At 41.1% G+C, this 26,004-nt stretch overlaps 1 protein-coding gene across 3 annotated transcripts in view; it reads left to right on the top strand.

Moving 5' to 3' along the window:
* Window positions 1-26,004, top strand: part of FHIP1A (FHF complex subunit HOOK interacting protein 1A) — a 204,700-nt gene that overhangs the window by 145,384 nt on the left and 33,312 nt on the right. For all 3 annotated transcript variants that reach the window (XM_019722794.3, XM_074338440.2, XM_074338444.2), the window contains 2 exons: window positions 20,905-21,072; window positions 23,329-23,408. In XM_019722794.3, coding sequence (XP_019578353.3) covers window positions 20,905-21,072; window positions 23,329-23,408 — 248 coding nt within the window. The remainder of the gene's footprint in view (window positions 1-20,904; window positions 21,073-23,328; window positions 23,409-26,004) is intronic.

Below are 26,004 nucleotides of genomic sequence, written 5' to 3'. Positions count from 1 at the left end.
ATAGACAGCATAACTTTGGATTTATTCTTTCCTTATTTCTTTCAGAATGTGATGTCAACTCAGCTATTCATAGAATTGTTTTCCTATTTAATTCTCAGTGTCAGAGATTCTCAAACCTAAATATGCAGACAGTTACCTGGGAACTTCATCCATACAAACTCCTGAGTACTAGAGATTCTGATCTGGCAGGTGGGGCTGAGGAGGCCCGGGAGTCTGCACTTCCGCCAGCACCCAGGGCCTCTGAGGACCACGCTTGTGCCATCTCACTGATCTGTGTCCTTCTGCTGGCACTTTGGCTATTTGTGCTCTTTCGTTGGCCTGGGATTCAGAGAACCTGGGTCCTAGTTTTGTGTGTGGTTTCAAGAGTCTTCCTCCAGTTAAGGATCTAGTTTTTTCATCTGCAGGACCCCCACCCTGTCATCCTCCCAGGACTGCGGTGGGCATCAGGTGAGGCGGTAAATAAGAGCTCCTTGGGAAGTGGTGGAGCCGTTTCCAAAAAGAGCAAAGCAGTCAAACGGGTATACAGTCTGCCCTGCTTCCTTCCGGAGCTGTGTTAGCCACGGAAGCAGATTACACAGGTCAAAATACTTGGCAAAATTTAAGGACTCGATAGTAGTCGTATCTAAAAGTGCGTAGTGAAAGGAGATTGTTGGATGCTGAAGTATCAGTTCTAAGAATGTGTTTCTGCCCCTGATGTGTGTACAGTGTTTGACTGAGGGAGGTACCTCCCATTGTTGAGGATGTGGGACAAGTGCCATTATTACTATGAAATCAACGCGGCTCTCCTGTGCTGCTGTCAGGACATGGGGACAGTGATGTCAATACCATAAAGACTCCTTTCACATGGAAAGTGGTCAGCTTGGCAGTGGGGATGCTGGCCACTCACTGATGCTTTATTTATCACAGAATGCGGTAAGGCATCGCCGTTGCTCTGCTGACCCAGTCCCCCCACCGCCAAGGGGCCTTGGTGCTGTGGGCAGAAGGGAAAACACGTGCTCCTTGCAACTGGAGGTTACACAATAAAGACGGTACTACCAGTTGACTGTAACCTTATTACTTTTTTTTTGCTTCCCATACTCTAGGTTATTAAATGGAAAGATGAGGCACACAGATGTTTAGATCCATGTACAAATATACGTTTCCCTTCCCAAAGCAAAGCCTGAGAGAGTCTCTTGTTTTTCCCAGAGCTGTCACATGCAGACCAACTGTGGGACATGATGAAATGTCTAGTATTTACTGAGAGTGTGGAAATAGATTATCATAGAAGCTGTTGGAACGTTACCTCTGTTTTTCCTAAAGAAAATGTTGTGATTAATATCTAAGGTCTTATGCTAAGTTTGCAGCCTTCTTAAACACTCTATCTTTGAATATTTTGTGGACACACAGGCTCCAGGTAAGGCATGTAGTGTGTATTCAGCTGAGACCTGGGCATATTGTTATGGGAATGGAAACCCAAATCTTTCCTCTTGCATGTTCACAGAAGAACTGAGGAAATAATTGGCCATAGGATCCCTGACGTCATCACCTGGGCCCAAAGCCAGCTTCCTGGTGCTTTGGGGTATCCCTGTCTTTATAATATTGATCAAGTGCTGTGCTCAAACAAACAAACAAACAAATACAAGGGCCCAAGTAAATAGACTTCAAACGGAGAGCAAAGAGGAAAGCAAATTTATTCATTAACATAAACCTAGCTTTAGTGGTGTCCAGTGAGTAGGTTCTTTGTAAAGGATTTAATATGGTGTGGTCTTTAGAGTCAGATGGCCAGGACTGATATCCCAGCTCTGCCACTTGCTAGCTGTGTGCCCGTGGGCAGAACCCTTAACCTCTCTGAGCCATTTTCCTCATTTGTACAATGAGGGTGATAAGGACAGTGCCTACCTTATACAATTTGTGAGGATTAAATGAGTTGATACTTTAAAATGGTGCCTGGCACAGAGTAAGTGCTGTGTGTGTGTTAACTCTATTATTATTGTTTTTGTTCTTATTGTGTAGTTGTTGGAAACTCATGATTTTAGATGACTGAGCAGTGCTTTCATTGGTCTGTAATACTATACTGTAATGTAACTATTACTATCTGTAATAATATGAAATTTGGCTTATTGCCAGGAGGAAATAGGCAGACAACTGTAGACATCAAGGTACTAGAAGAAATAACTCAGAGACGTAGACTTGTTAGAACCCATCTATTTGAACTTTTCCCTAGGTAAATCCCAAACTGTGTCCCACTTCCCTCTCCGTAGACTCACTTCGCCCGCCATTCTGGACCATTTGCTATACACTGAGTGTGAATTATCCTTCTAGTTAAATGCCTATGCTTATGCCTTCCCTTTACTTGGCGACACCTTTCTCCTCCTACTGTGCTTACCCAAATCTTTCTCACGCTCCAGTGTCCAGACCACCTGCTCCTGAAAGTCTTTCTAATCAATCCAGGGATAGGAAATCACTCTTCATGTCTTTAGAGTTTGGTTGGTATCACTCATGTGGCACTTAAAGCTTATTTTGGCTTATCATTATGGGTTTACTATGTCTTACCTCTCCTACCAGGTGGTAAGCACCATGAGAATAGAGACTGTACATGTTTGTTCATTCAGTCATACGCTGAATTAATATCTAGCACATCTCCTCGTACATAATAGGTGTTTTTATGCTTGTTAAATAAGTGATTATGGGAACACAGATATGGTAACTAGGTAGGGGTGTGTGTGTGTGTGTGTGTAGCAAACTGTGAGAGTGAGAAGAGAAAGCTAAGGAGAGATTGAAAGGAGAGCTTAGAGCTGTTGGGGTCAAGTTAGGTCGATGAACTGATATTTGACTTACAGCTGGTACTTGGGGGGTGGCATGGAGTGGGAGAAAAGAAGTGAGGTGTTTGAGGGGAGGGGTATTTAGAATTGGCTAGAGAAGGCTGTTGCTGAAAGTGAGACAACTCTTAATTGATGTGGGAGTCCAGAAGGGAAATGACTTGATACAGATATTGCTGGAAAAAATGTAAAGGAAGATATAGTTTTATAGAAAGAAGCAGAAGGAAAATGAACAAAAAAAAATATTAGTGAAGAATCAGTGATGGCTCTAAGACTCATGTTTGAAATGTGCCCTCCACATCTAGAAATGAATTGTGGGAAACGGGTAAACTTTTCTTTACTGTTTTTGGCTGGAGTTGCCCATGAGATATCAAGTTGAAAAGAAATGACAATATATCATTGCAATGTTAGCTACCAAGGCATCAAACTACCTGGATAAGCACGTGTGGTATTTATATTTGTGTTAAATGCTTTAGTAGAACTAGTAGATTTAGCTGCCCCATGTTTCCTTTGAAGATGGCATTCTGTCAGGATTTAGGAGTTTAGAAACTTAGAAGTTCATTAGACTTCAATTGAGTAGAGAAAGTATGTGTGGAGCAAAGATGAGGGACTCTCACTTGTCTCTGTGTCCTTGTTTCCTGACACAGTGTTAGCCCAATGCTTGGCAGCCAATAGGACACTATAGATTTTTTTCTGGTAAATGAATGAATGCATGACATCTTAGTTTTCCAATAAATGAATTTATACCGCAGTTTAAACAAATTTCACAGACTGAATGGATTTCATCAAAAGTACCTTTGTGTTTAAAGTTCTTGCCAAATCTAAATGGAGAGATTAAATTGGAGATGGAAACATAGTACATTATGTACTCTCAGAATTTTAGTACATAATTCTAAACGTAATTCCAGAGATTGTCTAGTTCCAGCTCCTCATTTTTCCGATAAAGACGTTGAGGACTAAAGAGGAGTGACTTGCTTAGCTCACACAGCAGATGACTGGCAACGCTGGGACCAAAACCCAGATCTCCAGGTCTTAAGGTCCCAGTATGATCTCTTTCCATTACCCTGCTCTGAAGTAAATCTTAGTTCCACAATGCCTTCCACGGCATGAGTTAACTCCTGAGCTCCCAATGCAGAATTTAGGAAAAAAGTCTCCTTATGCTTTTGTTAATTGAAAATGAAAAGATTTCTTAGAGAGCAAATCCCCTTTCTCTCAACAGAAACTCATAGACACAGACAATAGTTTAGTGGTTACCAGAGGGTAAGGGGGGTGGGAGATGAGGGTAAAGGGGATCAAATATATGGTGATGGAAGGAGAACTGACTCTGGGTGATGAACACACAATGGGATTTATAGATGATGTAATACAGAATTGTACACCTGAAATCCATGTAATTTTACTAACAATTGTCACCCCAATAAATTTAATTTAAAAAAAAATCCCCTTTCTCTCAAGGCTCCAGTGCAATGCAGGGGCTGCGTGGGTCAACCATAGTAATTTCTTCATGTCCTGCTTGAGTTTCTCCTTCTAGTAAGTCTGCACGACAAGGAGATCTTGCACCATCTAGTGGATCTAAGAGGCTCTCGAGTTGATTTTTTTTGGTGGTTCCACTTTAAAAAGAAGAAAGGAACAATAGCTTTGTGTAATTAATCTACAGATTCTCACATGGAACTCTTGGTTCATATCATGAGAGTGAGGTTAGCAGTCCAGAATGATGGTAGGTTCACTTTGTACCTCACAGTGCTAAAAACAAGGCACGTTGTTGACCATCTTTTCTCGCTCTCTTTTTTTTTAATGGTGGAAGGGAGGGTAAGGAAGAGGGCACTCACTATATCAACCTTGATTTTTCAACCAGACAGAGCTTAGATTCTTTTGTTCATTATTAATTCAAAGCTTAACTCTTCTGTGATGGGCCTTCCCATCATAGTTGGGAATTAGTCAAATCATGCTGTTATGCCTGGGAAATCCTCTAGTATTCATTTGAGCAATTAACTTGTTCAATAATGTACAGTAATCTACTACCTAATTGGATAAATGAAGTTTTGGGAAGCTTCCAAATTACTCCTTTGTTTTCCTTCAGTAGAGATTTTAAATATTTTCACAAGCTCTGCGAACTACTTAGCTCATGTGGCAAGTGGCAGAAGATGGTATCAGTAAGCAGAATCACTTGATGACTGAGTGGGCGACACAGGATGGTGATCTCACCACTGACTTTGTCCTGTGATCTGAAATGCTTGTTTACATCCCAGGCCCAAGATTTCTTTGGGAAGAATGTGATCGGTCAGATTTATGCTTACAAAATACTGGTCAGCAAAAATCAGGGTTTTTGTTTTTGTTTTTGTTTTGTTTTTTAAACTTGTGTTACTCTGTCAGCTGAAATATTTTGATTGGCACCTTAGCACCTATCTAGTATCATCATCCTTGGTGGTAGTGGGTCTTCATGATAGAATCAACTAGGGGAGCCTGGCCCCATCCCTGGAGATTCTGATTTAACTGGAACCAGGTGGCACATGAGCATGGGTATTTTTAAAAAGCTCCCTGGGTGATTCTAACATGGCGCCAGGGTTGAGCACCTCTGCTGTATGGCATCCTTGAAAATGTGTTGTGAATCACTGAATTCCAAATCAAGTTTTCACATTGGAGATCCTTCTTTGAAAACCGGTATTCTCCTCGGGGCCAGAAGTTGTACTGTATTATGATTGGAGCAATGAAGTTATCACTGCGCCGGAATGCCTCCATTTTTACATCTCTAGGTGGGGCTGGTGGCGTCAGTCCTGGTGCATGATCCAGGTCTGAGGAATGGGAGTACTTTCAGGGATAGCCAGGAACAGCGAGGGCCAGAAGTTAGTGCCTTGGGGAGTGACAGTGTAATGTGTTATTATAATAGTCCTCATCTGACGGCATTCCATATTGTTGGCACTTATAGCAATGACAGTAGGAAAGTTGGCGTCTCACCTTAAATCTTTTTTTTTTTTTTTTCCCTCCTGTTGGCTTGATAATGAATTTCATGTCTTTCTGTGGTTTCTAGGAGTAAGGTGCTTTGGAGAGCTGTTTTCTGGAGTAATGTCCTGATCTGTCACTGGGAGCAGGTTGCTTCTGAGAAATGTAGTTGGAGGAGGGGTGGGGTGGTAAAAGGGCAGGGATGGGGGTAAATAGCCCCAAATGCTATAATTTGAACTTTTATAATGGGAGCCAATGTCCTTGACCTCAATAAGTCCACATAGTTGATATAACTATTTAGTTTTGAAGTATTTCTGCTCTGTTTTTAGAGGGCAAGGGATGAGAATATCAAGGAATTGTTAGAATTCTTGTCCTGGCTTCTCTTCCAAATAGTATAAAGGACACGAAATTTGGTATCAGGCAGACTTGGTTTGTGATGACTCTGGTCTCTGCCACTTATTGTGTACTTTTGGCACAAGCTTTTGAGCCTCAGCTTTGTCATATGAGAGCCCTCAGACCTACAAGATGAATTAACTCAGATAATGTATATAAAGCACTAACACAATGCTTTGCACAGAGCTGGGACTCCACAAATGATAGCTATTTCTGGAACTGCTATTAATAGTATAATAATTAATGATGAATAATAATTAACTATTTTCCTCCTCTGGAAAGGTGCCTGAGATATAATAAGTTGCTTCATGGCCTGTGTGTGTGTCCAGTCATCCTGATGTTCTAAGAATGGGGATGGCAAAGGGTGTTGACAGAGGTCCCAGCTGGGAAAGGAATCCTCAGTTTTCGTCCTCACGTAAGCAGCGTGTTGTAATTTAGTCTCATCACATTAGTTACTTAAAATGTAGTTGTTCCCAAGAAGAGTTACTTTCACTGATCATTCATTCATCTTGTGTACATCCTATTTGTTTACCTTAGAGATGATAGAATAGATTTTTATTTAAACAGTGTGGACGGGGGTTTATAGAGAAGAAAGGAAAATATGATTTCTGGAGATTACTTTAATGTGAGTCATACCTGGTGCCAGGGGATGATGTGGGATTTAGACATCGGGGGACTGGAAGATGGTAAGTGCCCAAATTCAACAGCCATCATTTTTGAATTGCTGTACAGAGATCCCTGTTAGGATGCCTTTGTGTTGCCATATTTGTCTTCCTGCCACCTTTATCATTTGGAATGCATCGGACGTGTCTGGAGCACAGTACCATGTATGTCATTGAAGCCTTGGGCCTAAAGTATAAAGCATTTATACGAAATCACAGTTAACAATCTGCATAGCTGAGGGACCTGTAATGCAATTTCAGAAAAGGCAGTGTATTCTCATTGAGGTCTAAAGGGCTCTCTTCCCTGCCTGAGTTCTGACAAGTTAAAAATTACAAAAAGTGAGTGAGGCAGACAGAAGACCAACATAGCACCTTTATGACCAATTAAACTGATGCTGGAGAATAGGGTTTACACCCGTAGGCAAGACTTTCCCACACTGAACCCCAGAATTAGACACACTCACCCAGACCTCTTACAGAATCTGTGGCTGGAGGAGCAGAGAAGAATGGTACTTCCGGCTGGTAGACTGGCTTCCGGAAAACAAGAGAGAGGAAGGGAAAGGCTCATGGAAATGACCACTTATTCCTCCACCCTGGGGGAAGAGTTCTTGAGGGCGGCAGAGAGGGGCCTGAAGAGCTCTGCTGGGAGATTCTGCACGTGGGAGGAAACATTACAACTGGAGACTTCATTTTTCTCTCTCAGGGCTACAAAAATCCAACCTTTTTAAATTCTAGCAAATTTGGAAGTAGTAATTCATATTGAAAAAATCAATAGGGAGTGACTTAAATGTCAGTCCCAATGAGATCCATCCTGCCTATTAGCCTTCCCTCCCCCATGATTCTCCAATGCAAATCTGAAGTCAGAGCAGTGTCCTCACTGTCCTCTGTGCTCAGTACCGTGTTCAGCTGGATTATTCTTTCCACTTCCTGCTTGTCTGCCCAAAACGTACTCATCTGTTACGTCCCCATAGTGGTCTAGAGCCTTGCACTTATGCACACCCCGATTCTTCTCATGTCTGTTACTGAGCTTTCCCTGGGGACCACACAGTTGACTACTATTGTGTATACTCGGCTGGTAGTGTATTGTCCGCATGAGAAGCATTCATTACGCAGTAGATTAAATAAATGTATGAAAAGAAAGTGCTAGCACCCTGATCACTACATTAGAATAGAGTTCTGTGTTAGTTATGCTGGGAGATAAAATTCCCAAGGCAAAGAGCTGCAACGAGCTCTTGTATCCCTTGTGTCGTGCTGCTGACATGCAGTCAAAGGCTCAGAGTTTTGGAACTGAGAGCGTAGATTATTTAGCCCAACACCATCATTTTACAGCTGAGAACACGAAGACTCATGGTGTGAAAAGAAATACTCAGAGTCTCTGAGCTTCATATGTGTGAGAAGAATAGAGGATATAAAATAGATCATTTTTCAATTCTTTAATAGTAGCTTATCCACCGCAGGTGCACGAGGCAGCTTTGTATTTGCGTTAGGAAGTGCAGTAAGTGCTCCCCAGTGCTCTTCTATTAGCTTGTAAAGCCTCACTTCATTCTGTTCTCACCAAAATCTGTGGCGGAAGGCGCTTTGCACAGAAACATGTACCCAATCTCATTGTGAACCTTCTTCACTGACATGTCATGTCCTGTGGTAGATTACATGACAGGTCAGGGACACCAGGCTTGTTTCACAGCTGTAACACTTGAGACACCAAAAGATTACTTGACTTGTCCAAGGTCACCAGATACTAAGGATTAGAACACAAATATTTTACAGTTCATTTTCTTCTAACTCATGATTCCTTTTCATCCTTAAATTATTACCTGTACACTCTGAGAATTCCAGCTTAAAAAGGAAGAACATGTGTGATTCCCTTATCAGCCAAGAGAAGGAAGAGTTAACATAAGTACTTAACCCTCCAGGGTAGAGTTAGGGACCAAGTCTGGCGGAACGACAGCCTGGCTGTGATGCAAGCTGAGAGGGGTGCTGCCCTGTGCTGTGTGGAACAGAAAGCAGGGGCTGATGCAGGAGGAGACGGGTCAGGTCACCGATGGCTCAGCTCCTCCTACGTCCCCGGCAGGTTTTCCAGGCACAGATTCGGTATTTGTTTTAGGTTGTAGAGACCCTAAGACGTCAGTGATCATATTTCACTATTGTGTAAAAATGTCAAACAAAATAAGCACAGTGTTTTGGTTATTTCTACCACTGTTTCTTTCCATTAAATTTTAATTTTTTTAGGTTTTTAATTAAAAATTAAACTTTAATATTGGCTCTTACTTGTTTATTAGTTAACAGAAAAGTTAACAGATAAGTAAATATATATATATATATATATATATATATATATATACACACATACATATATATATATATATATACACATATATATATGTATACATATAGCACATAAGTCATGGTTTAAAAAGTTTTGAAAATTACTGTTCTCACGCTTTGGCGGATTATTTGGAAAATGGGTTATGAGATTAGTTTTGACATGACATTTCTGCTTTATCGTGGACTACAAATGGTCATTGGTCTTCTCTTGATATGAAACATTCATTTATTAATTCAATTCACTCAACAAATAAATTTTGACCATCCACTATATGTCAGGCACTGTTCTATATACTGAGATCTCTGTAGCAATTTACTCACAAAGCACATCTTATCTTCAGAGAAAACACTATCAGTTTGCATAAGGGTTAGCTGTAGGTAATAGAACACCCCTTAATGTAACAGAAAATCCCTGTTATGTAAAACTCCTTTTAATGATTCTTTCCCATTCTATACCCCAGTTCTACTTACGCTCCGTTGGCCGGGATATATAGAGCCACACCTGGCTGCAAAGGAAGAAGGGAAATGTAGTGTCTTTGTTTGTTTGTTTTGCTTTTAGCTATAAAGGTAGAGTTTATTCCCAATGAAGAAAGGGAGAATGAATATTGAAGAGACAATTAGTAGTGTCTACCACAGATTCAAAGTTTCCTCCATGTTAACAAAATTCTGTTTCTGTTGGTGGGAAGCTAGAAGTTTCTGTTACTATAATTATTAGAAAAGCACAAGCTGGACACGTACAGGGTGGTACAGGTTGTCCATTGCATAGGGATGCCCAGCTGAGAGGGCAAATAGGAGAGATGAAGGCCCATTCTGCTTGCCAGACTGTGTGCCCTTGCACAGGGCTGAATCCACCCACAGGGAGGGGCACCTTTATCTAACTGGCAGAAGGCACCTTCTGCTCTGGCCTGGCTGTGAGCCTCGGCAGCTACTCGGCCCAAGAAAACCCTTTTCCTAATTTGCAGAAATGCCCTGTATAGGCTTGTTTTGGTTCAGAGGCTGGGTCCCAGGTAGCTTAGGCATTTGACCGCAGGCATACCTGGTTCTGCCCCTCCCGCTAGCACAGACCTTCTCACCTAGCTTTACTACTTTAAAAATTACCTAAGCTAGGAGACAAAACTGTATTCATTGTCCTCTATCTCTCTCTCCCTCTCTCCCTCTCCCTCCCCCCGCCCCTTCCCTCCCCTCTCCCTCCTTCTCACCCCCCTCCCCCTCCCCCGCTCCCCCTTCTCCCCCTCCTCTCTCCCTCCCTTCCCATTAAACGAGCCTCAGGTACTAGAAGCCACCTCATCTCTGACCTCTTCGCTGGACTTCATATCACCTCTCCCCCATTGTAGGAGAGGAAAATTTGGGTTATAAATTAAGCTTACACTGACTTTTGATTTGAGATGGAAAATTAGATCTTTCTTTTTAATTTTAAGAAGTGCAGGAGGGAGATAATGCTGTACCAAAGGATTTGCTTCTTAAGCATCCAAATTATGAAAAGATAGGAAGGGTCCCAACCCTCCCTACACAGACAAATACAAAAACTAAACTCACACAAACCCCACCTTATCTAAGGCAGCCAGCTGGTGTTCTTCTTGGAAACACATGTGGAGAGGGGAGGGAGAATCTCGAACGTAGGTGGGAATCTTCTGTTCTTTCCCTGCACTCTCCTAAGAGAACATTAAAATTTTATCAGCAACAAATGCCCTGCGTTTAAAAAGATTTTTTTTTAAGTAGTCGTAAGAAAACCAAAAAACAAGGAAAACAGAAAGGAAGTTAATAGTCTGCTTGTTTTACCTTCTCGCTATAATTTTCTCTTTCCCCACATGGACTTTTTTAAGCCCACTCTCCCCCTGATTTTTATGCCTGACTTGCCTTTCAGGTGAGAGACAGAAAAAATAACTCTGACAGGAGGCTCCTCTATTTGCCTTACCCTGTGATTATCCAGTGCTGGGTGACGAGCGGGTTGGGATAACAGAAAAATGCCCAGAAAGACTAGAATTATTGTATCTGTTGGGGGCAGACACCTGTGTGTTTTCTCAATCTTCTATTGTGTTGAGGTATTTCTGGCTCTTGTGGAAAATAAGCCAGGAGTGAAATCTGTCTTTTATCATTAGAACTTGCCTTTGTTATAGTTTTGGTGTCTAGGAACATTGTTCTGTGTATAAAATTCCACCCCCAAGTGATACATTTAACCCAGCAGGCAGATTGAATTGGGGGCGAAGGTGGCAGGTATGAGATGCTACCTTCTTATAATTGTCCTCAGATACTTCATCGTAGCGAAGTGGCTGGTTCAGACTCTGACCCATAAATCATTTCTCCTCTACTGCTGGGTGAAGGTCAGTCTCATCAGACTTCAATAGTACTGTCTTATTAATCAAGAAGAGAAATTAGAGGGAAGCGTGAGGAAGCATTTCTTTCTTCCCCCAACGGATCACTTTACTCGGTTGCCTTAATTCAAGAGCATGGCATGAGTTAAGCTCTGTATTTTCAATGAAATGTTATTCACTATAAAAGAAAAATTTCCTCTGCAGTTCGCATACTGTCAAATTAATCTAACTACCTTGCTAATGAAGGCATCCCCAACGTGAGCTGTGAAAACCGAGTGTTTTTATTAGTCACAGGGCTGCTGATTTCCTTCTTGACACATTTATTGATTACCCTTTGAGTACCTGCCGGGGCACCAGGTGCTTTGAGAATTCACACTGTAGGTCAGACAGAGTCATTTCGGCAATAAGTTTGCAAACTTAAAGGATGGATAAATGCATTAAGGAAACCGAGAAAGGGAATGGACTTAGCCTAGAAAAGAGGGAGTTGAGGGGTGTAATGAGAATTCCAGAAGAGGAAAGAATGTTGAGTTTTAGGGGACAGCATTTCTCCATCACCACTTCTTAATGTGAGGGCAAGTTAAGTTACAGAAGGCAGACTCTTCCTTTACGGTGGGGAATGTTTTCTGATTGGCCAGGCCTACTGGACTGCATTGCCCAAGGAAGCTGTGTCATTCTGGGTTCAGAAGAGGCTTTGCGGGTATTTGTGTGCTGGCTGCCCAGCAGCAGACCTCCTTCCGTTCTAAGCCTGCTTCTTCAGCCTTCTGGTGATTTTCAGTTTATCCCAGTGTCCTTGCCATAAATATATTTTCTGCCTAGCTCAAGTCAGTTCTCATAAGATTGGGTGGATTTGAGCTGAAACAACATATTGTGAATAACCCTTAATTACACAGTAGGAGCTCAAAAACTGATCAAGGGTAGTCTTGTTGTTTTTATGGTTCTTCACATTGCAACTAAGAAGTTGGAATCACAAAGGAAGACTCTTTTTGGAACAATTAGGAAACAGGAAAGGGATGGATCAAGTGAACTTTGGCATTATCTAGAAATCTTGGCTTCTGCACTAAAGTACCCCAGCATTTCCCTGTTAACTGTGACCTCAGAGCCATAGTAGGAAATACTTTCCTTATGTGATATTTGGAGTATTTCAGTAGCTACACTCGATTGGGTGAGGTTCAAATATAATGGATTATTATTGAATTTCACCCTGATAAATTGTATTATAATGAAGTAATAGGGTACAAATTATATATACTTAGGGAATACACACATAGTTTGCCACATGGGAAGGGAGGTTTTGGAATAGCCATTTGTTGACTCCTCCAGGAAGAGGCGTATGAGAGGCAGCAGGAAAGAATATTGACATTACGAGGTCAGTGACACTTCAACTTGGCCAACCGCAGCTGGAGCCCACCGGACACAGATAGGGTCATTATTGGTGGTAGTGGCAGCTTTATTTCTGCTCTCAAACATTATTGGTCAGCTGGTCCTGTGGGATTTAAACTAGCTAACACTGACAATTACAGACAAAAAGATGTTTTAGAGAGTTCCAGTATCCTCCCTCTAACTAGCCTGTCCTAGGACACACTTACTTTTGGGGGCTGTCCTCGTTCTTCTCTTGTGGCTACCTCAGCATTTCCTGATTCTGCAAAATACCTAGGAGAGAATAGGGGGGATGGGTGAAAATGGAAGAGATAGGTCTTTTTCTATAAGACTCCCCACATGCACCCCCACATATGCAGACAGACACATTTGTTCTTTTATCACCAGACACGCCCCCGCCACACACACACGCACACATACACTTTCGGATCCTTTCTTGCCCCACTTTGGCTTATGTTAAGGTGGATGTCCCAAATCAGAAAATCCTAGCTATCTTTTACTGAGTCTATGTGTTGAGATTTATGCATTAACTCTAATCCTCTCAATTCTTTTTAAGAGAGTAAATTATTTCCATTTTTCAGAGGAGGAAACCGGCTCAGAGAAATTAAATAACACAGTCAAGGTCACACATATTAGGATTCGAACTTGGGTCTGTGTAGGTCCCAAACCTGTGCTCATTTTCTGCTCATTGCTGGCAACTGTTCTCTGCAAGGCTGACATTACTCCATAGCTCCTTGTCTGGACCTCACATAGGTTCAGGTCTGAGTTAGAATGTCCCAAGGCTTTTGGCCCCTGCGTACACTAGCAAGACACTCAGAACTGTGTCCGTTCATCTTTTTATCTCAGTGCCTAGTGTGGAGCACTTCATGTACTTAGTGTGCATTGCGTAGGGCCATTGCTAATGTGTTCCCATTCCCAGGGAGCGCAGGGAGTTGGAACCCCAAACGGGGCAGCCTCCAAAATAGTTGATAGTATTCATGGCCGCGTTATCTACACACTGAAAACAAAGTGGGAAATGTTAAAAACAAACAAACCCCAAATAACAGAGGTGTACTTGGGGAGGGGTAGCCACTAAGGACAGTCTGTATTCACACCCCAGTGCATTGAGAGGAGCCTTCAGGGAAGCAGTGCTCAGCAAGGAAGCCTCAGGGCCTTGAAAGTGCCATCATTATCCAGACAATTCAAGTGGCATTGCCACCCATAATGTCCCCCGTGCCTGGCTGCCACTGTACCCCGCAGAAGCCAACTCTGCCTTCCGTTGGGTAGACGGTGAGGTCTTTCACCCTTCAGCGTCTGGGTGAACCCTGAAAAGTCATTTGTTCACTCCTTCCCCTTTTCCTCAGAAAGTACAAGTTAATGATGTATCATTAGTTAATTTATATTTAATTGATTTAGTTATTATATTTAATATATTACAGATACATGAAGAAATGCTGGGGAAGAAGGGCAGACTGGCTTTATTTTTAACATCTTTTCCATAAAATATGTTGCTGAAGTCATTGTAGCCATTATATTAATTTCCTCCTTCCTCACGTATTTTAAGAATGAATAGCTGCACTCACCGACTCTGGATGTCTCCTCCGCGTGCCTCCCTAGCCTGCCTCTGACCTTGGTGTCAGTGAAGTGTGTGGCCTAGAGGTCAAGGAGCAGACGGGAGGCTCGAGGGGGCCGGGAGGGAACGAGCCGGAATCATCAACTGCAGACTCTTTTCAGACTTGGAATAATTCCGTGCTTTCTGCCCAGAATTTTTGGCTGAAACAGTGGGGCTGCTCACCGAGAACCAGGGTATCTGGCTTCCCTTCTGTGCTTGAATGTTCTTTGCTCTGTGTCCTTGAAGGGAAGGAGGTGGCCGTGAAGAGCCCATCCAGCTGCCGCCCTTGGCTGAACTTGGGTGGACATGCTTTCTGCCTGTCTGTTAGCTTGTGTCTCTTGAGCAACAGTGAGCAGGGTCTTAGCCTGTGTTCCCTGTAAGGATCCCTTCGTGCCTGTGTCATGTGACCCAGCCTCCTCATTCCTGTTCTCACTGCTGCTTTCAGTGGGCAGGGTTCTCCTGGGGCTCACTGTTCCCCAAGTCTCCACTTGAAACCGCTGCGACTGAGGACTCACAAATGACCCAGGTGAACTGTTGGTTTGTTGGTTTTCTCTTCTGTATGAAAGGAGACGCCACGCAAGTGTGGCCCCTACCTTGGAGAGGGCACAACAATCCCCGAACCCCAATGCCTGCCTCCTGCCTGAACGTTGGTTCCAATGTGACTGGATCACACAAAAAACAGTTCGCAGGTGGGAAATTTATTTTTCAGGACACACATAAACCTGCCAGTACAGGGAGGACTCCGGTGCTAATTTAGATGCAAATGGAATTTCCCAAGTAGAGCCGATTACAGAAAGGTCGGAGTGTCTGTGTGCTCAGTTTCACGCCCACGCTCCACGCTGTGTTACTGTGTGGCTGCCGGTGTGGGCCGGGCGGCTGGGCTTGTCCTGGTTTCATTTCTGAGAGGGTTTATGGAAGTGGAACGTGACTCAGGCTGTCAGCTTCTCCCTGCCCACCCACCACTTTTTAAAAGAAAGCAAACTCTTTATTTTGTCCATTTCTCAAAGCTTGAAATTTAAAAAAAAAAAAAAAAAAAAAAGAACTGTTGGAGCTCTTAGGCTAAGACAAAAAGGAGTAGATTTACTGTGAATTCAGTCGCCAGCCTGTTCAGAGAACTGCTCTCAATTATGCATGTGCTTCTTCCAGACCAGACCACGCTGAGTCATAGCCTGGAGGATAGGGAACTGGTGACGAGAACTGGTGGCTGAGAGGGTGGCAGAAAGGATTAAATTGGTTTGGTTATGGCAGTGCTTCTTTAGTGTTTTCCAGATGTTTCTGACTGTAGTGCACAGCCAGAAACGTATTTGATACATTTTTGTGTGTGTTACTGAATATATAACAAAGCACATATATAATGTATTACATATATTTTGAATAAAATGTGTATACAGAAGTTTCCCAACACAGTGCTTACTCTTACTACGTGCAGTATACTCTTAATATTTCCTATTAGAATCTGGTCTAAACCATTAGTGAACCAATCAATTGATTTTCACTACCCACTTTTGGGTCTCAAACTATAATTTGACAAACACCAGTTTAAGGGATTGGTGAAGAGTGCTTGGCATGAAGGCGGACTCAGGTAAGATAGTGGAGGGTGGAAAGGTGGGCAAAGAAAGAGATTTATTTCAAAGGATAGACTAAACTGGACTTGACAGCAGTAAAATTAAGTACCTGAGTCAGGACTCCATTCTAGAACTTGGGCTGAAACATAAGCACATAAGAGTGCCTAAGCTATTGTAAATGCTGCAAGGAACATAGGGTTGCATTTGTAGTTTCAAATTAGTGTTTTCATTTCCTTTGGATAAGCACCCGGAAGTGGAATTGCTGGGTTGTATAAGTGGTTCTATTTTCAGTTTTTTGAGGAACCTCCATACTGTTTTCCATAGTGACTGCACCAATTTATATTCCCAACAGTGCACAAGGGCTCCCTTTCCTCCACATCCTCTCTAACGGTCATTATTTCTTGTCTTTTTTATAATAGGCATTCTAACAGGTGTGAGGTGATATCGCAATGTGTTTTTTTGACTTGCATTTCTCTGATAATTTATAATGTTTGACATCTTTTCATGTGCTGATTGGCCAAATGTATGTCTGTTTTGGAAAAATGTCCATTTAGATGCCCTGCCCATTTAAAAAAATGTTTTCTTTGCTATTGTGTTGTCTGAGTTCTTTAATATGTTTTGGATATTAACTCCTTATCAGATATGTGATTTGCAAATATTTTCTCCCATTTCATAGGTTGCCTTTTCATATTGTTAATGGTTTCCTTTGCTGTGCAGAAACTTTTAATTTGATGTAGTTCCACTTGTTTATATTTGCATTTGTTTTTTAGAGTCAGAGCCATTTGCGTTTAGAGTCAGATCCAAAAATCAATTCCAAGACCTATGGCGAGTAGCTTACTGCCTATGTTTTCTAGGAGTTTTATGGTTTCAGGCTTTGCATTCAAGTCTTGAATCTATTTTGAGTTAATTTTTGTATATAGTGTAAGATAGGTCTAGTTTCATTCTTTCGCATGTAGCTGTTCAGTTTTCCCAACACTATTAATTGAAGAGACTGTCCATTTGCCATTATATATTCTTGGCTCCTTTGTCATAAATTAATTGACCATATATGTGTGGGTTTATTTCTGGGCTCTCTATTTTGTTCCATTGATCTATGTGTCTGTTTTTTATGTCTTTACCATGCTGTGTGATTACTATAGCTTTGTAGTATAGTTTGAAATCAAGGAGTGTGATATGTTCAACTTTGTTCTTCTTTCTCAAGATTACTTTAGCTGTTTGCTGTCTTTTGTGGTTCCATACAATTTTAGAATTATTATAGTTCTGTGAAGAATGCCACTGGAATTTTGATAGGGATTACATTGAATCTGTAAATTGCTTTGGGGGATATGGACACTATTTACAGTAGCCAAAATATGGAAATAATGTAAGTGCCCATTGATAGATGAATGGATAAATTGCAAATCTTGCCATTTACAACAACATGAATGGACCTTGAGGGTATTATGTGAAGTGAAATAAGTCAGTCAAAGACAACTACTGTATGGTTTCACTTATATATGGAATCTGAAAAAACAAAACAAATGAACAAACAAAGCAAATAACAAAACTCATAGACACAGAGAGCAGATTGGTGGTTATCAGAGGGGAAGGGGGTTGGGGGTTGGGTGAAATGGGTGAGGGGGATTAATTGCATGGTGATGGATGGTAACTGGACTTAGTGTGGTGATCACTTTGTAGTGTATACAAAGATCAAATTATGTTTTATACCTGAAACTAATATAGTGTATACCAATTTTACCTCAACTAGGAAAAAAAAAAAGAGTGCCTAAGTAGATATATTGTTTAACGTTCACAATTGCAGTTACCTTGTCAAGGATAATTATTTGTTGGTAGGAATGAGTGTTTCTTAGGTTACTGTAGTCATTCTGGTCTACCTCTAGTAAGAAATAACATTCCTAAGTTTTAGTATCCTTAACCTTTTTTATTGTGTATTGTATGGTGGTAAGGTAGAAGCTCATTTACTATTTCCACTACGATTTCTATGTAAATCTATAGCTACGTGTAATCCTTTATAGAACAAGGCAAATAAATATTGACAGTCATGTATAAGGCAAAGGTCTTGCTTATAACAAAACTGACTGTCTTTGTAACTGGACCATGAAGAGGAGGCTGCTTTCTTATATGGCTAATATTCCCTCTTTGGGGCATTTCTGGGAATTATCTTCAGCACAGCAGACCTGCTTTCCAAGCGATCACACTTAGGCTCTGGTCTCATCCTCGTTAAGCAGGTTGCCTCTTTGGGGGATTAGAGGAAGATTCTGAAAAGTAAGATAATGGGGCAGGAGAAGATTTTCTGGGATAAAAGGCTTCTAAGGGCTCTCACAATATGGAGGAGGAAAGAGATGGAAAGAGAAAGGAATCCAATTTTCCTGGTTTCGGGGTTAGTTGATGGTGAATGCGACCTTGATTTATAAACAGTGTGCAAGTTGATGCTTAATAGAATTGGGTTTTTAATATTTATACCATGTTTTGTAAATGCTGCCCCTCCAAAGGCTTTCTTAAATCCTCTTAGCTTATAAATGACAGCTTTGATTTCTTTAAAGAAAAAGAAAATCTTTCATTTATCTAGCCTAAGAGTAGTAAACAATAGATGCTTACTGTCCTCCTTTCATGTCAGCCCCCAAAGACTGAGACTTATATTCTAAAGAGTTTATTGCTGTGCTTTTGAGCTTATTAAGGTCATGTGTAATTTAAGGAGGGGGCAAGCTGAAGCTGCATTATTGGTGCAAAGGCAGCTCCTGGAATTCTGCACGACACATCAGCTCAGCAGTGCTCATTAGGTAAGATGAAAATACAGTCTTGCAGAAACTACAGACATGGCCCCTTTGGAATGATGAGCACTACTTTTTTTTTCCAGCGATCAAGACTCTTAGGGAATTAGACTTTTGCCTAAATGATTTTGGATTAAGTTTCTGCTGAAGGACCCTGAGATTGCAGGATTGTAGCCATGGAACGGGCGTGAGCTAGTGGAACTACCTGTTTGGTGTTGTGGATCATTTTCCCTGGAGCTGTACTTGGTGACATCAGTTATTTTGTAGGTCTTTATTAAAAATGTGCCGAATCTCTTGGACCTTCAGAGCACAAGCAGAAAACAGGGAAGAATTAAAAATCAAGCTCAACTCTGGCAAATGTAAATCACTGGGCCTTTGGGGGATGTCATTTATTCACAAAATGTTTTTTAAGTGCTGCTTATGTGCCAGACTGGTACATTGCACTGGAGTAATAAAGAGAAAGACACAGCATGAGTCCCAGGGCGGAATTAAGAGTGCCATGAGTTTGGGGACCAGAGAACACTGGAAATCACAGGGATGGAAGCAGTTTGTTTCAGAAGCTGGGACAGCCCATGAGAAGCACACTTTTCGAGGTAATTTGTTTGCCAAATGGTTGATCCACACCTGTTTCCTTTGTTATGTTTGAAGTTGGTCAGATGACACACTGGTGTGTTGAATGTTTGAGCGCTCACAGTATTGGCGCTGAGCTGACAGGGGAAGAATGTTTGCACACTGATGTGGTGCTCAGAACACCCAGCATAGTGCTGGGTGAGTTGTCAATGGATTCTGAGCGAGTGGATTGAAATGTAATGTGTAGGTATGCCTTGCTCAGAATAAAGAAAACAGACAAAACTGGCTTGATAATACCTTATCCGACTCATCTATCTGGAGCAGACTTTAGAACCAAGAAATTTATAGAAGTAATTGAAACCTTTATGCACAGAGGTTCCACACAAGGCCTGTCTATACTTATAGAAGGAGATTTGGAGATCTAGTTTCTATACTGATTTGTGGATCGTGAAAGCAGAAAATTACAAGGGGGAGGAGGAATGTATATAAAAGGAATGGCCCAGTAACAGTATGATAAAGTGACATTTAACTCTTTTAAAGGGAGGAATAAAGAAGATGGAAAACTAAAAAAGAGAAGATGTAATCACTCAAAAAGTATTGCCACCCATTTCATTTATCATCAAGCATATTAGACTCATGGCGGGGGGATTTCTAAGATTTGTAGGGTATAGGGTTGGGATCTGAAATTTTGAACTGCTTTCCTGGTGATTTTCATGCAGCCCCGTTTCAGTATTTCTATACTCCAGACAATAAGGAAATCGATGACCCCTGTGGACCAAGAAATGCTATATTCTGCTTTTAGGAAAACAGAAATGTATATTAGCTCTCGAAACAGCCCCAGTCACAATGTTAACAGAGTGTTCTGTTTCCTGAAAGATTGACATTTTACTGCATGAGAAATAGTAACTTGTATTTATGTATCTAGAAAAGTCGCAGTTACTTTATAAGCAGTAAACTCTTATATCACTTTATGAATAACACTTTATGTATATTATTCAGTTACAAAAATTTGACTTGCCACTTTCCAGAAACATATCTGAACATCTGTGACACTTTGTGTCTTTACCTCTCATTTGCCATTTATTACATTATTATTTGGTTTGCTGGATCATATATGGATATAACCCATCTTCCTGGTTAAAAAAACACACATTCTGATGTTTCTAGTTCTTTGTACATAGCAGGTCTCAATAAATATTTGAGTGACTCAGAATGAAACAAGTTATACTGAGCTGTCTAATTAATCCTTTACTGACCATATAAATACTTTCCATTATCTTTTTTTTTCTCCCCCTTCTGATTACACACTAGTATATTTATGGTATCTGAACTGCATTTAATGATTAGAGCTCTCTGAACACTTGACTTGCTTCTTTCTGCCTTTGCCTTTCCCTTCCTGGATTAAAGGGCGGAAGCAGCAGGCGGTGTCATGCAATGTGAGTAGGTTACGGGCTTCAGATGAAGCTCTGAACTGTGTTCTCGCGGCAGGCGTGTCCTTGCCTTGATGGGCTCACTGCGGTGAGGCCGGGGGCCGTGGTGGAGGCGTGTGGCCCAGCAGCGAGAGGATGCTCACCTGTGCTCGTTTTGTCGTTGGTCCCAGGTGACTGTGGAGGAGGTCATGACCACAACGGCATATTTGGATCTTTTTCTGCGCAGCATCTCCGAGCCAGCACTGCTTGAGATCTTCCTTCGTTTCATCCTGTTGCACCAGCACGAGAATGTCCACATTCTAGATACTCTCACGAGCCGAATCAACACCCCATTTCGGGTAAGGAGAGCCCCAGAGAAGGGGAATTGCTAACTCAGAACAGATTTCAGGGGAGTTTGTTTTTGGAGTAAGATTATGAATATTCTCTTCTCTCCCCCATTACCTTTTTTATTTTGGAACTAGATAATGCATTTTGCTATTACTAGTCCTTTTGTTAGGGAGGTGGCACTTACTGCCTTTCGGAGGACATTTTTCTGTTTGTATGGGTTGGCTCTTTCTTCTGCGGGATGAGCAGAATGTGCTTCTGAGGAGGCACGATGCAGGGAACATATGGACCCACGTGCAGGTAAAGCCAAGAAAGCAGAGTGTATCAAGTTCGGGTGTGAGAGAGCATATTCCTGCCCATAAGTGTTTTGAAATGGAAGTCTAGGCAGTTGTGGATTTAGGTAGTCCTTCTTTAGTTTTGGAGCTCAGATCAACTTTGAAAATCCTCATGATATTAGCAATGCCCGCCCCAAAGGCTATCTCTATTTAATTGCAATTATTGTTTTAAAAGTAAAAGAATAATAATTTAACAATGTATTGTTGAATTTGTAATGTGTACAGCAATATCACAAAAGGAGGTTAGAAGGACTAAAGCTATATAAGAGTAACAGTTCTATACTTCACTGGAGCTAATTCAGATAAATCTGTAGTAGTGTCTGATAAGTTCAGATATATATGGTAAGGCCTAGAGCAACCACTAATAACATGACTTAAAAAGTGGAAAAACGTCATTAAAGGAATAAAAATGTTATGCTAGGGAAAATATTCACTTAATGCAAAAGAAGACAGTAAAAGAGGAGTAGGGGAACAGAAAAACATGAGACGTATAGAAAACAAAAAGTAAAATGTGAGACATAAATCCAGCTATATCAATAATATTAAGTGTGAATAGATTAAAACATCTAATCAACAGACAGAGATTGTCAGACTGGATAAGAAAAGAAGATCTGCAGGAGATACACTTTACATTCAAAGATACCAATGGATTGAAAATTAAATTCCTCAATCTGAACTGAACCAAATAATTGACAAGGTATATAGAACGACCTTTAGAAATAAATTAAGCTTATGAGACAATACACTTGGCTACTAGTTTATAAAGCTGCAGTGTTGGTCAAAGAGTATAAACTTCCAGTTATAAGATGAATAAATTCTGGGGATGCAAATCATGGTGACTTTAGTTAACAATACTGTATTATGTACAGTGTTGCCATAGTAACCCCTGAAAATCAATGTCGAGGGTGCTTAGCGTGGTATTTTTGTCATTTTATCATTGAGTTGTGTGAGTATACATAGAATGTGTATTCGGGCTATCAGTTCTCCTGTAGGATTTGACTAGAAAGCCTAAGCCTGGAATTATGCCACCATGCAGAATTACCCTCCTACAAAATGCCTATGCTCCTATTTCCAACTGTTTAAGATCCAGATACAATCGCCCCTACAACTCCAGAGAAGGAGAGCCTAAATTACTTACGTGGCCTGACAGAATGAGAAAAGTTCACTCCCCAAAGGGCATGGTAATTTTATAATACACCTTTGAGAATCTTCCCTGTTTGGTTGTTTATCTTTCCTTTTTGGAAATCAGAGATTGAAAGAAGTCTTGTTTTTTTTAATGAACTTAGAAAAGTATATTCTCACACCCTCAGCACTGCTGGAAATGGACCCAAGGAGAATGTTTGCCAAAGCCAAGAAGAGCTGAGGCTTGGGGCTGAAAATGCTGGAGGGCGAGTTGGGTAGGATACATGCAGTTTTCTGTTAGCGTCTTGTAGATAACCAATGTCAGATTGGAAAATAACTTAGGAAAACAAGGGACAACCAGGAGATCGTGTGCATGTGTGGGAGGCAATACACTTATCTACTATAGTGTGTAAAACTGTACAGTATTGGTCAGAGAGTATGTATTGCCATGTGTATGTATGTGTACACCTACGCATACGTATGTGTTGGACAGTTATAGGGGTGGGTTTATCTGGATCTTAAAAAGTTGGAAATAGGAGCAATGTATATCATCGTTATGATTTTGTAGGAGGGTATTTCTGCATAATAGCATAATTCCATGCGTAGTCTTTCTTAATCAAATGCTATAGCAGAACTGATAGCCTGAACACACATTCTCTCTGGCAGTAGCATGTTTTTTTTTTTGTTTGTTTTATCAAAACGGCTGAAGAAATGAGGCCATTTTATTTTGTAATTCGGATTTATTTACCATCTGTGGGGAGTAGAGCTATCCTTCCAGTATCTGAAATAGAATGTGTATTTATTGCTCCCCAGCTCTGTGTGGTGTCCCTGGCATTATTTAGAACTCTCATCGGTTTACACTGTGAAGATGTGATGTTACAACTAGTTTTAAGGTGAGTTGCCCTCTTTTGTTCCCTTTAAAGGAAAACTCACTCTATGCTATTGCTATAATTGGTTTTCTTTGGTAATATAAGCTAAGTGGGGGCCATGCTTTTAAGGAAAATATCATCAAGAAAATCACTTTAATTTCTGCGTTATTTCCCAAGGTTAATTTCAGTTTTACCATAAAAAGTTTTTAGGGGGCCAAATGGGTTATGTTATAAATATGCTCCTAGAAAGAATAGATAGAATGTTTGGAAATTTTCAAAAGTATTATGAAACCTCTCTGGTTCGTGGCTGAATGTCTTTCTCCTGAAGTATGATTTTAAGGGAAATTTGTTATTGAAAACTGTAGCGGGCCAGCCGCCACGAGTCGAACGGTTCCTGACAAGGGGAGTGGGAATGAAAGAAGGCACTCACACTTTGATGATGGCGATCGCGGACCCCAGTGTTCCTGGAGACGCTGAGTTTATTTTGTCCCCAGAATTTATACCTTCTGTGGACGTGCAGTTTAGCAAGTACAAAAATGCATTACCTAGTTAACAGTAAAACTTTAACTTTAACACAGGAGACACAAAATTTACTGAAACTCCCAAATGTAATTATCTTATCAATAGCCCTGATAGGCATCAGCCTTCTGTTCTGGGAACTGGCCACTCCCACCACATTCCTGAGCAGCATGCAAGCACTCTCCAGATGCAGGCAGAGACAATTGCTTCAGGGGGAGGAAATAGGTTAAGTATAAACTGAGCCATTCTGTTAAGGCTTTAAAGTTAACTGCAACCATGGCTCCCCACATCTCCCCCTTTTTTATTTTATATTTTTGAGATCGTGTCTGGCTTAGGTGGTCAGTACAGACATTTTCACTTACCCGTCATTGGATATCAATCATCAAAGCGATCGACTCCTGTCTTAGGTTGTAAAAACGCTTACTGATCATTACCCGTCATTGGCTACCGATCTCCTTTGAGGAAAGCCAGAGACAGCAGAGGCTTTTCCCAGGCAGGGGGAAGGGGAGGCAAGGCCTCTTTTTGGATCTTTTAAGGCAGCTCATTGGGGGTCCCCACTTGGTTTCGCCTGGCTTAGGTTGTATCTCCCTTGAGATATCTTACCCGTCTTTGGCTGCAAACCATCTTTTGGGGACCAGACAGAGAGACATGAGGTGTAAAACATAAAGATAAGCAAAGTCCTAAAAAGCCAGTCTTACAGGCTCTTCTTTCCTTAAGGAAAGACATGGGGGGGACAGTCGGCTAGGCTGCTGTGTGACTACATCTCCCCCTTTTTTATTTTTGAAGCATGAGAAACACAGAACATGTAGTTATTTCATTTACAGCCTGTCAGAGGGCTATTTGTTTACATCTGAGGACTATGTAAAACAAACAGAACAATAAACAGAATAGCAATATCTCCAGCAAACCCTCTACCCAAAGTCTTTATCCATTTAACAGGGTCTGAAGTAGAAAGTCCTTCTGCAGCTGTGGAATGTGAGAGCTTTTTCACACCCTAGGGGCGTGGATGGGTATCTATAGATGTCTTCTCTTCTGTGGGCTGTCGCTCATGGTATGGTTTAACACCGACCAGGAATTTGCAAAGGTTTTTCTTCCAGACCTGGAGAAATACAAGCAAAGCCTCTTCCCCGTGTTATCTTGCGGAGAGAAGTAGGATCAGCTTCTTCACGTAATATTTTAAACAAAGGTTGTAATTCACCGGTTGTCAACCGCAACTGAGGTCTAATCCAGTTAATGTCTCCCAGTAGCTTTTGGAAATAATTTAATGTTTTTAAACCATCTCGCTGGATTTTTATTTTTTGATGCACAATGGCTTGAGGCATTAAACAATATCCCAGATAAGAGTAAGGAGGCACTTGTTGAATTTTTTCTGGGGCTAGAACTAGCCCATAATTATGGAGCTTTTTTTGTAAATGAGCAAAAGCAGCAAGCAACTTTGGTTCACAAGAGTGGGCAAGAAGTATGTCATCCATGTAGTGGATGATGTAAATATCTGAAAATGCCCTTCGGGTAGGTTTTATTGCAGCTGATACAAATTTTTGACATAATGTAGGGCTACTAGCCATACCCTGAGGTAGCACTAGCCAATGATATCTCTTAAAAGGTTTTTGTAAATTAACAGAAGGAACACTGAAAGCAAATCTAGGGCAGTCATCAGGATTTAAAGGTATAGTATAAAAACAATCTTTCTAAGTCCAAAACAATTTTATATGTGTTTTTTGGTGTGGCTGTAGGACAGGGCAAGCCTGGCTGTAAGGCTCCCATTAATTTTATGGTTTTAGTAACTTTTTGTAAATCTTGTAATAATCTCTATCTACCAGATTTTTTCTTAATAACAAAAATGGGAGAATTTCAGTGGAATTAGAGGAAGCAATGTGTCCCTTTTAAAGTTGCTCCTGTACTAGCAGCTTGTAAAATCTTTTGTAGGGGGGACCTTTGATCTTTTACACCTGATAATTGCCTGATTGTCACAGGTGTTAAAACAGGAGCCTCAGGCTGTGGATCCAGCCCTGCAACTACACTTGGAGGAGAATTTAGTTGTAATCTAGGCTTTTATTTTGATTGAGATTTTAATAAAGGCCCAGTCTGTTGAGCCTGTCAA

This window comes from Rhinolophus sinicus, chromosome 15 (genome assembly GCF_057876585.1).
Source record: "Rhinolophus sinicus isolate RSI-liver-muscle chromosome 15, RSI-T2T, whole genome shotgun sequence".
NCBI lineage: Eukaryota > Metazoa > Chordata > Mammalia > Chiroptera > Rhinolophidae > Rhinolophus > Rhinolophus sinicus.
The sequence above is the reverse complement of the archived record's forward strand: the minus strand, read 5'-3'. Positions and strand labels throughout refer to the sequence as shown.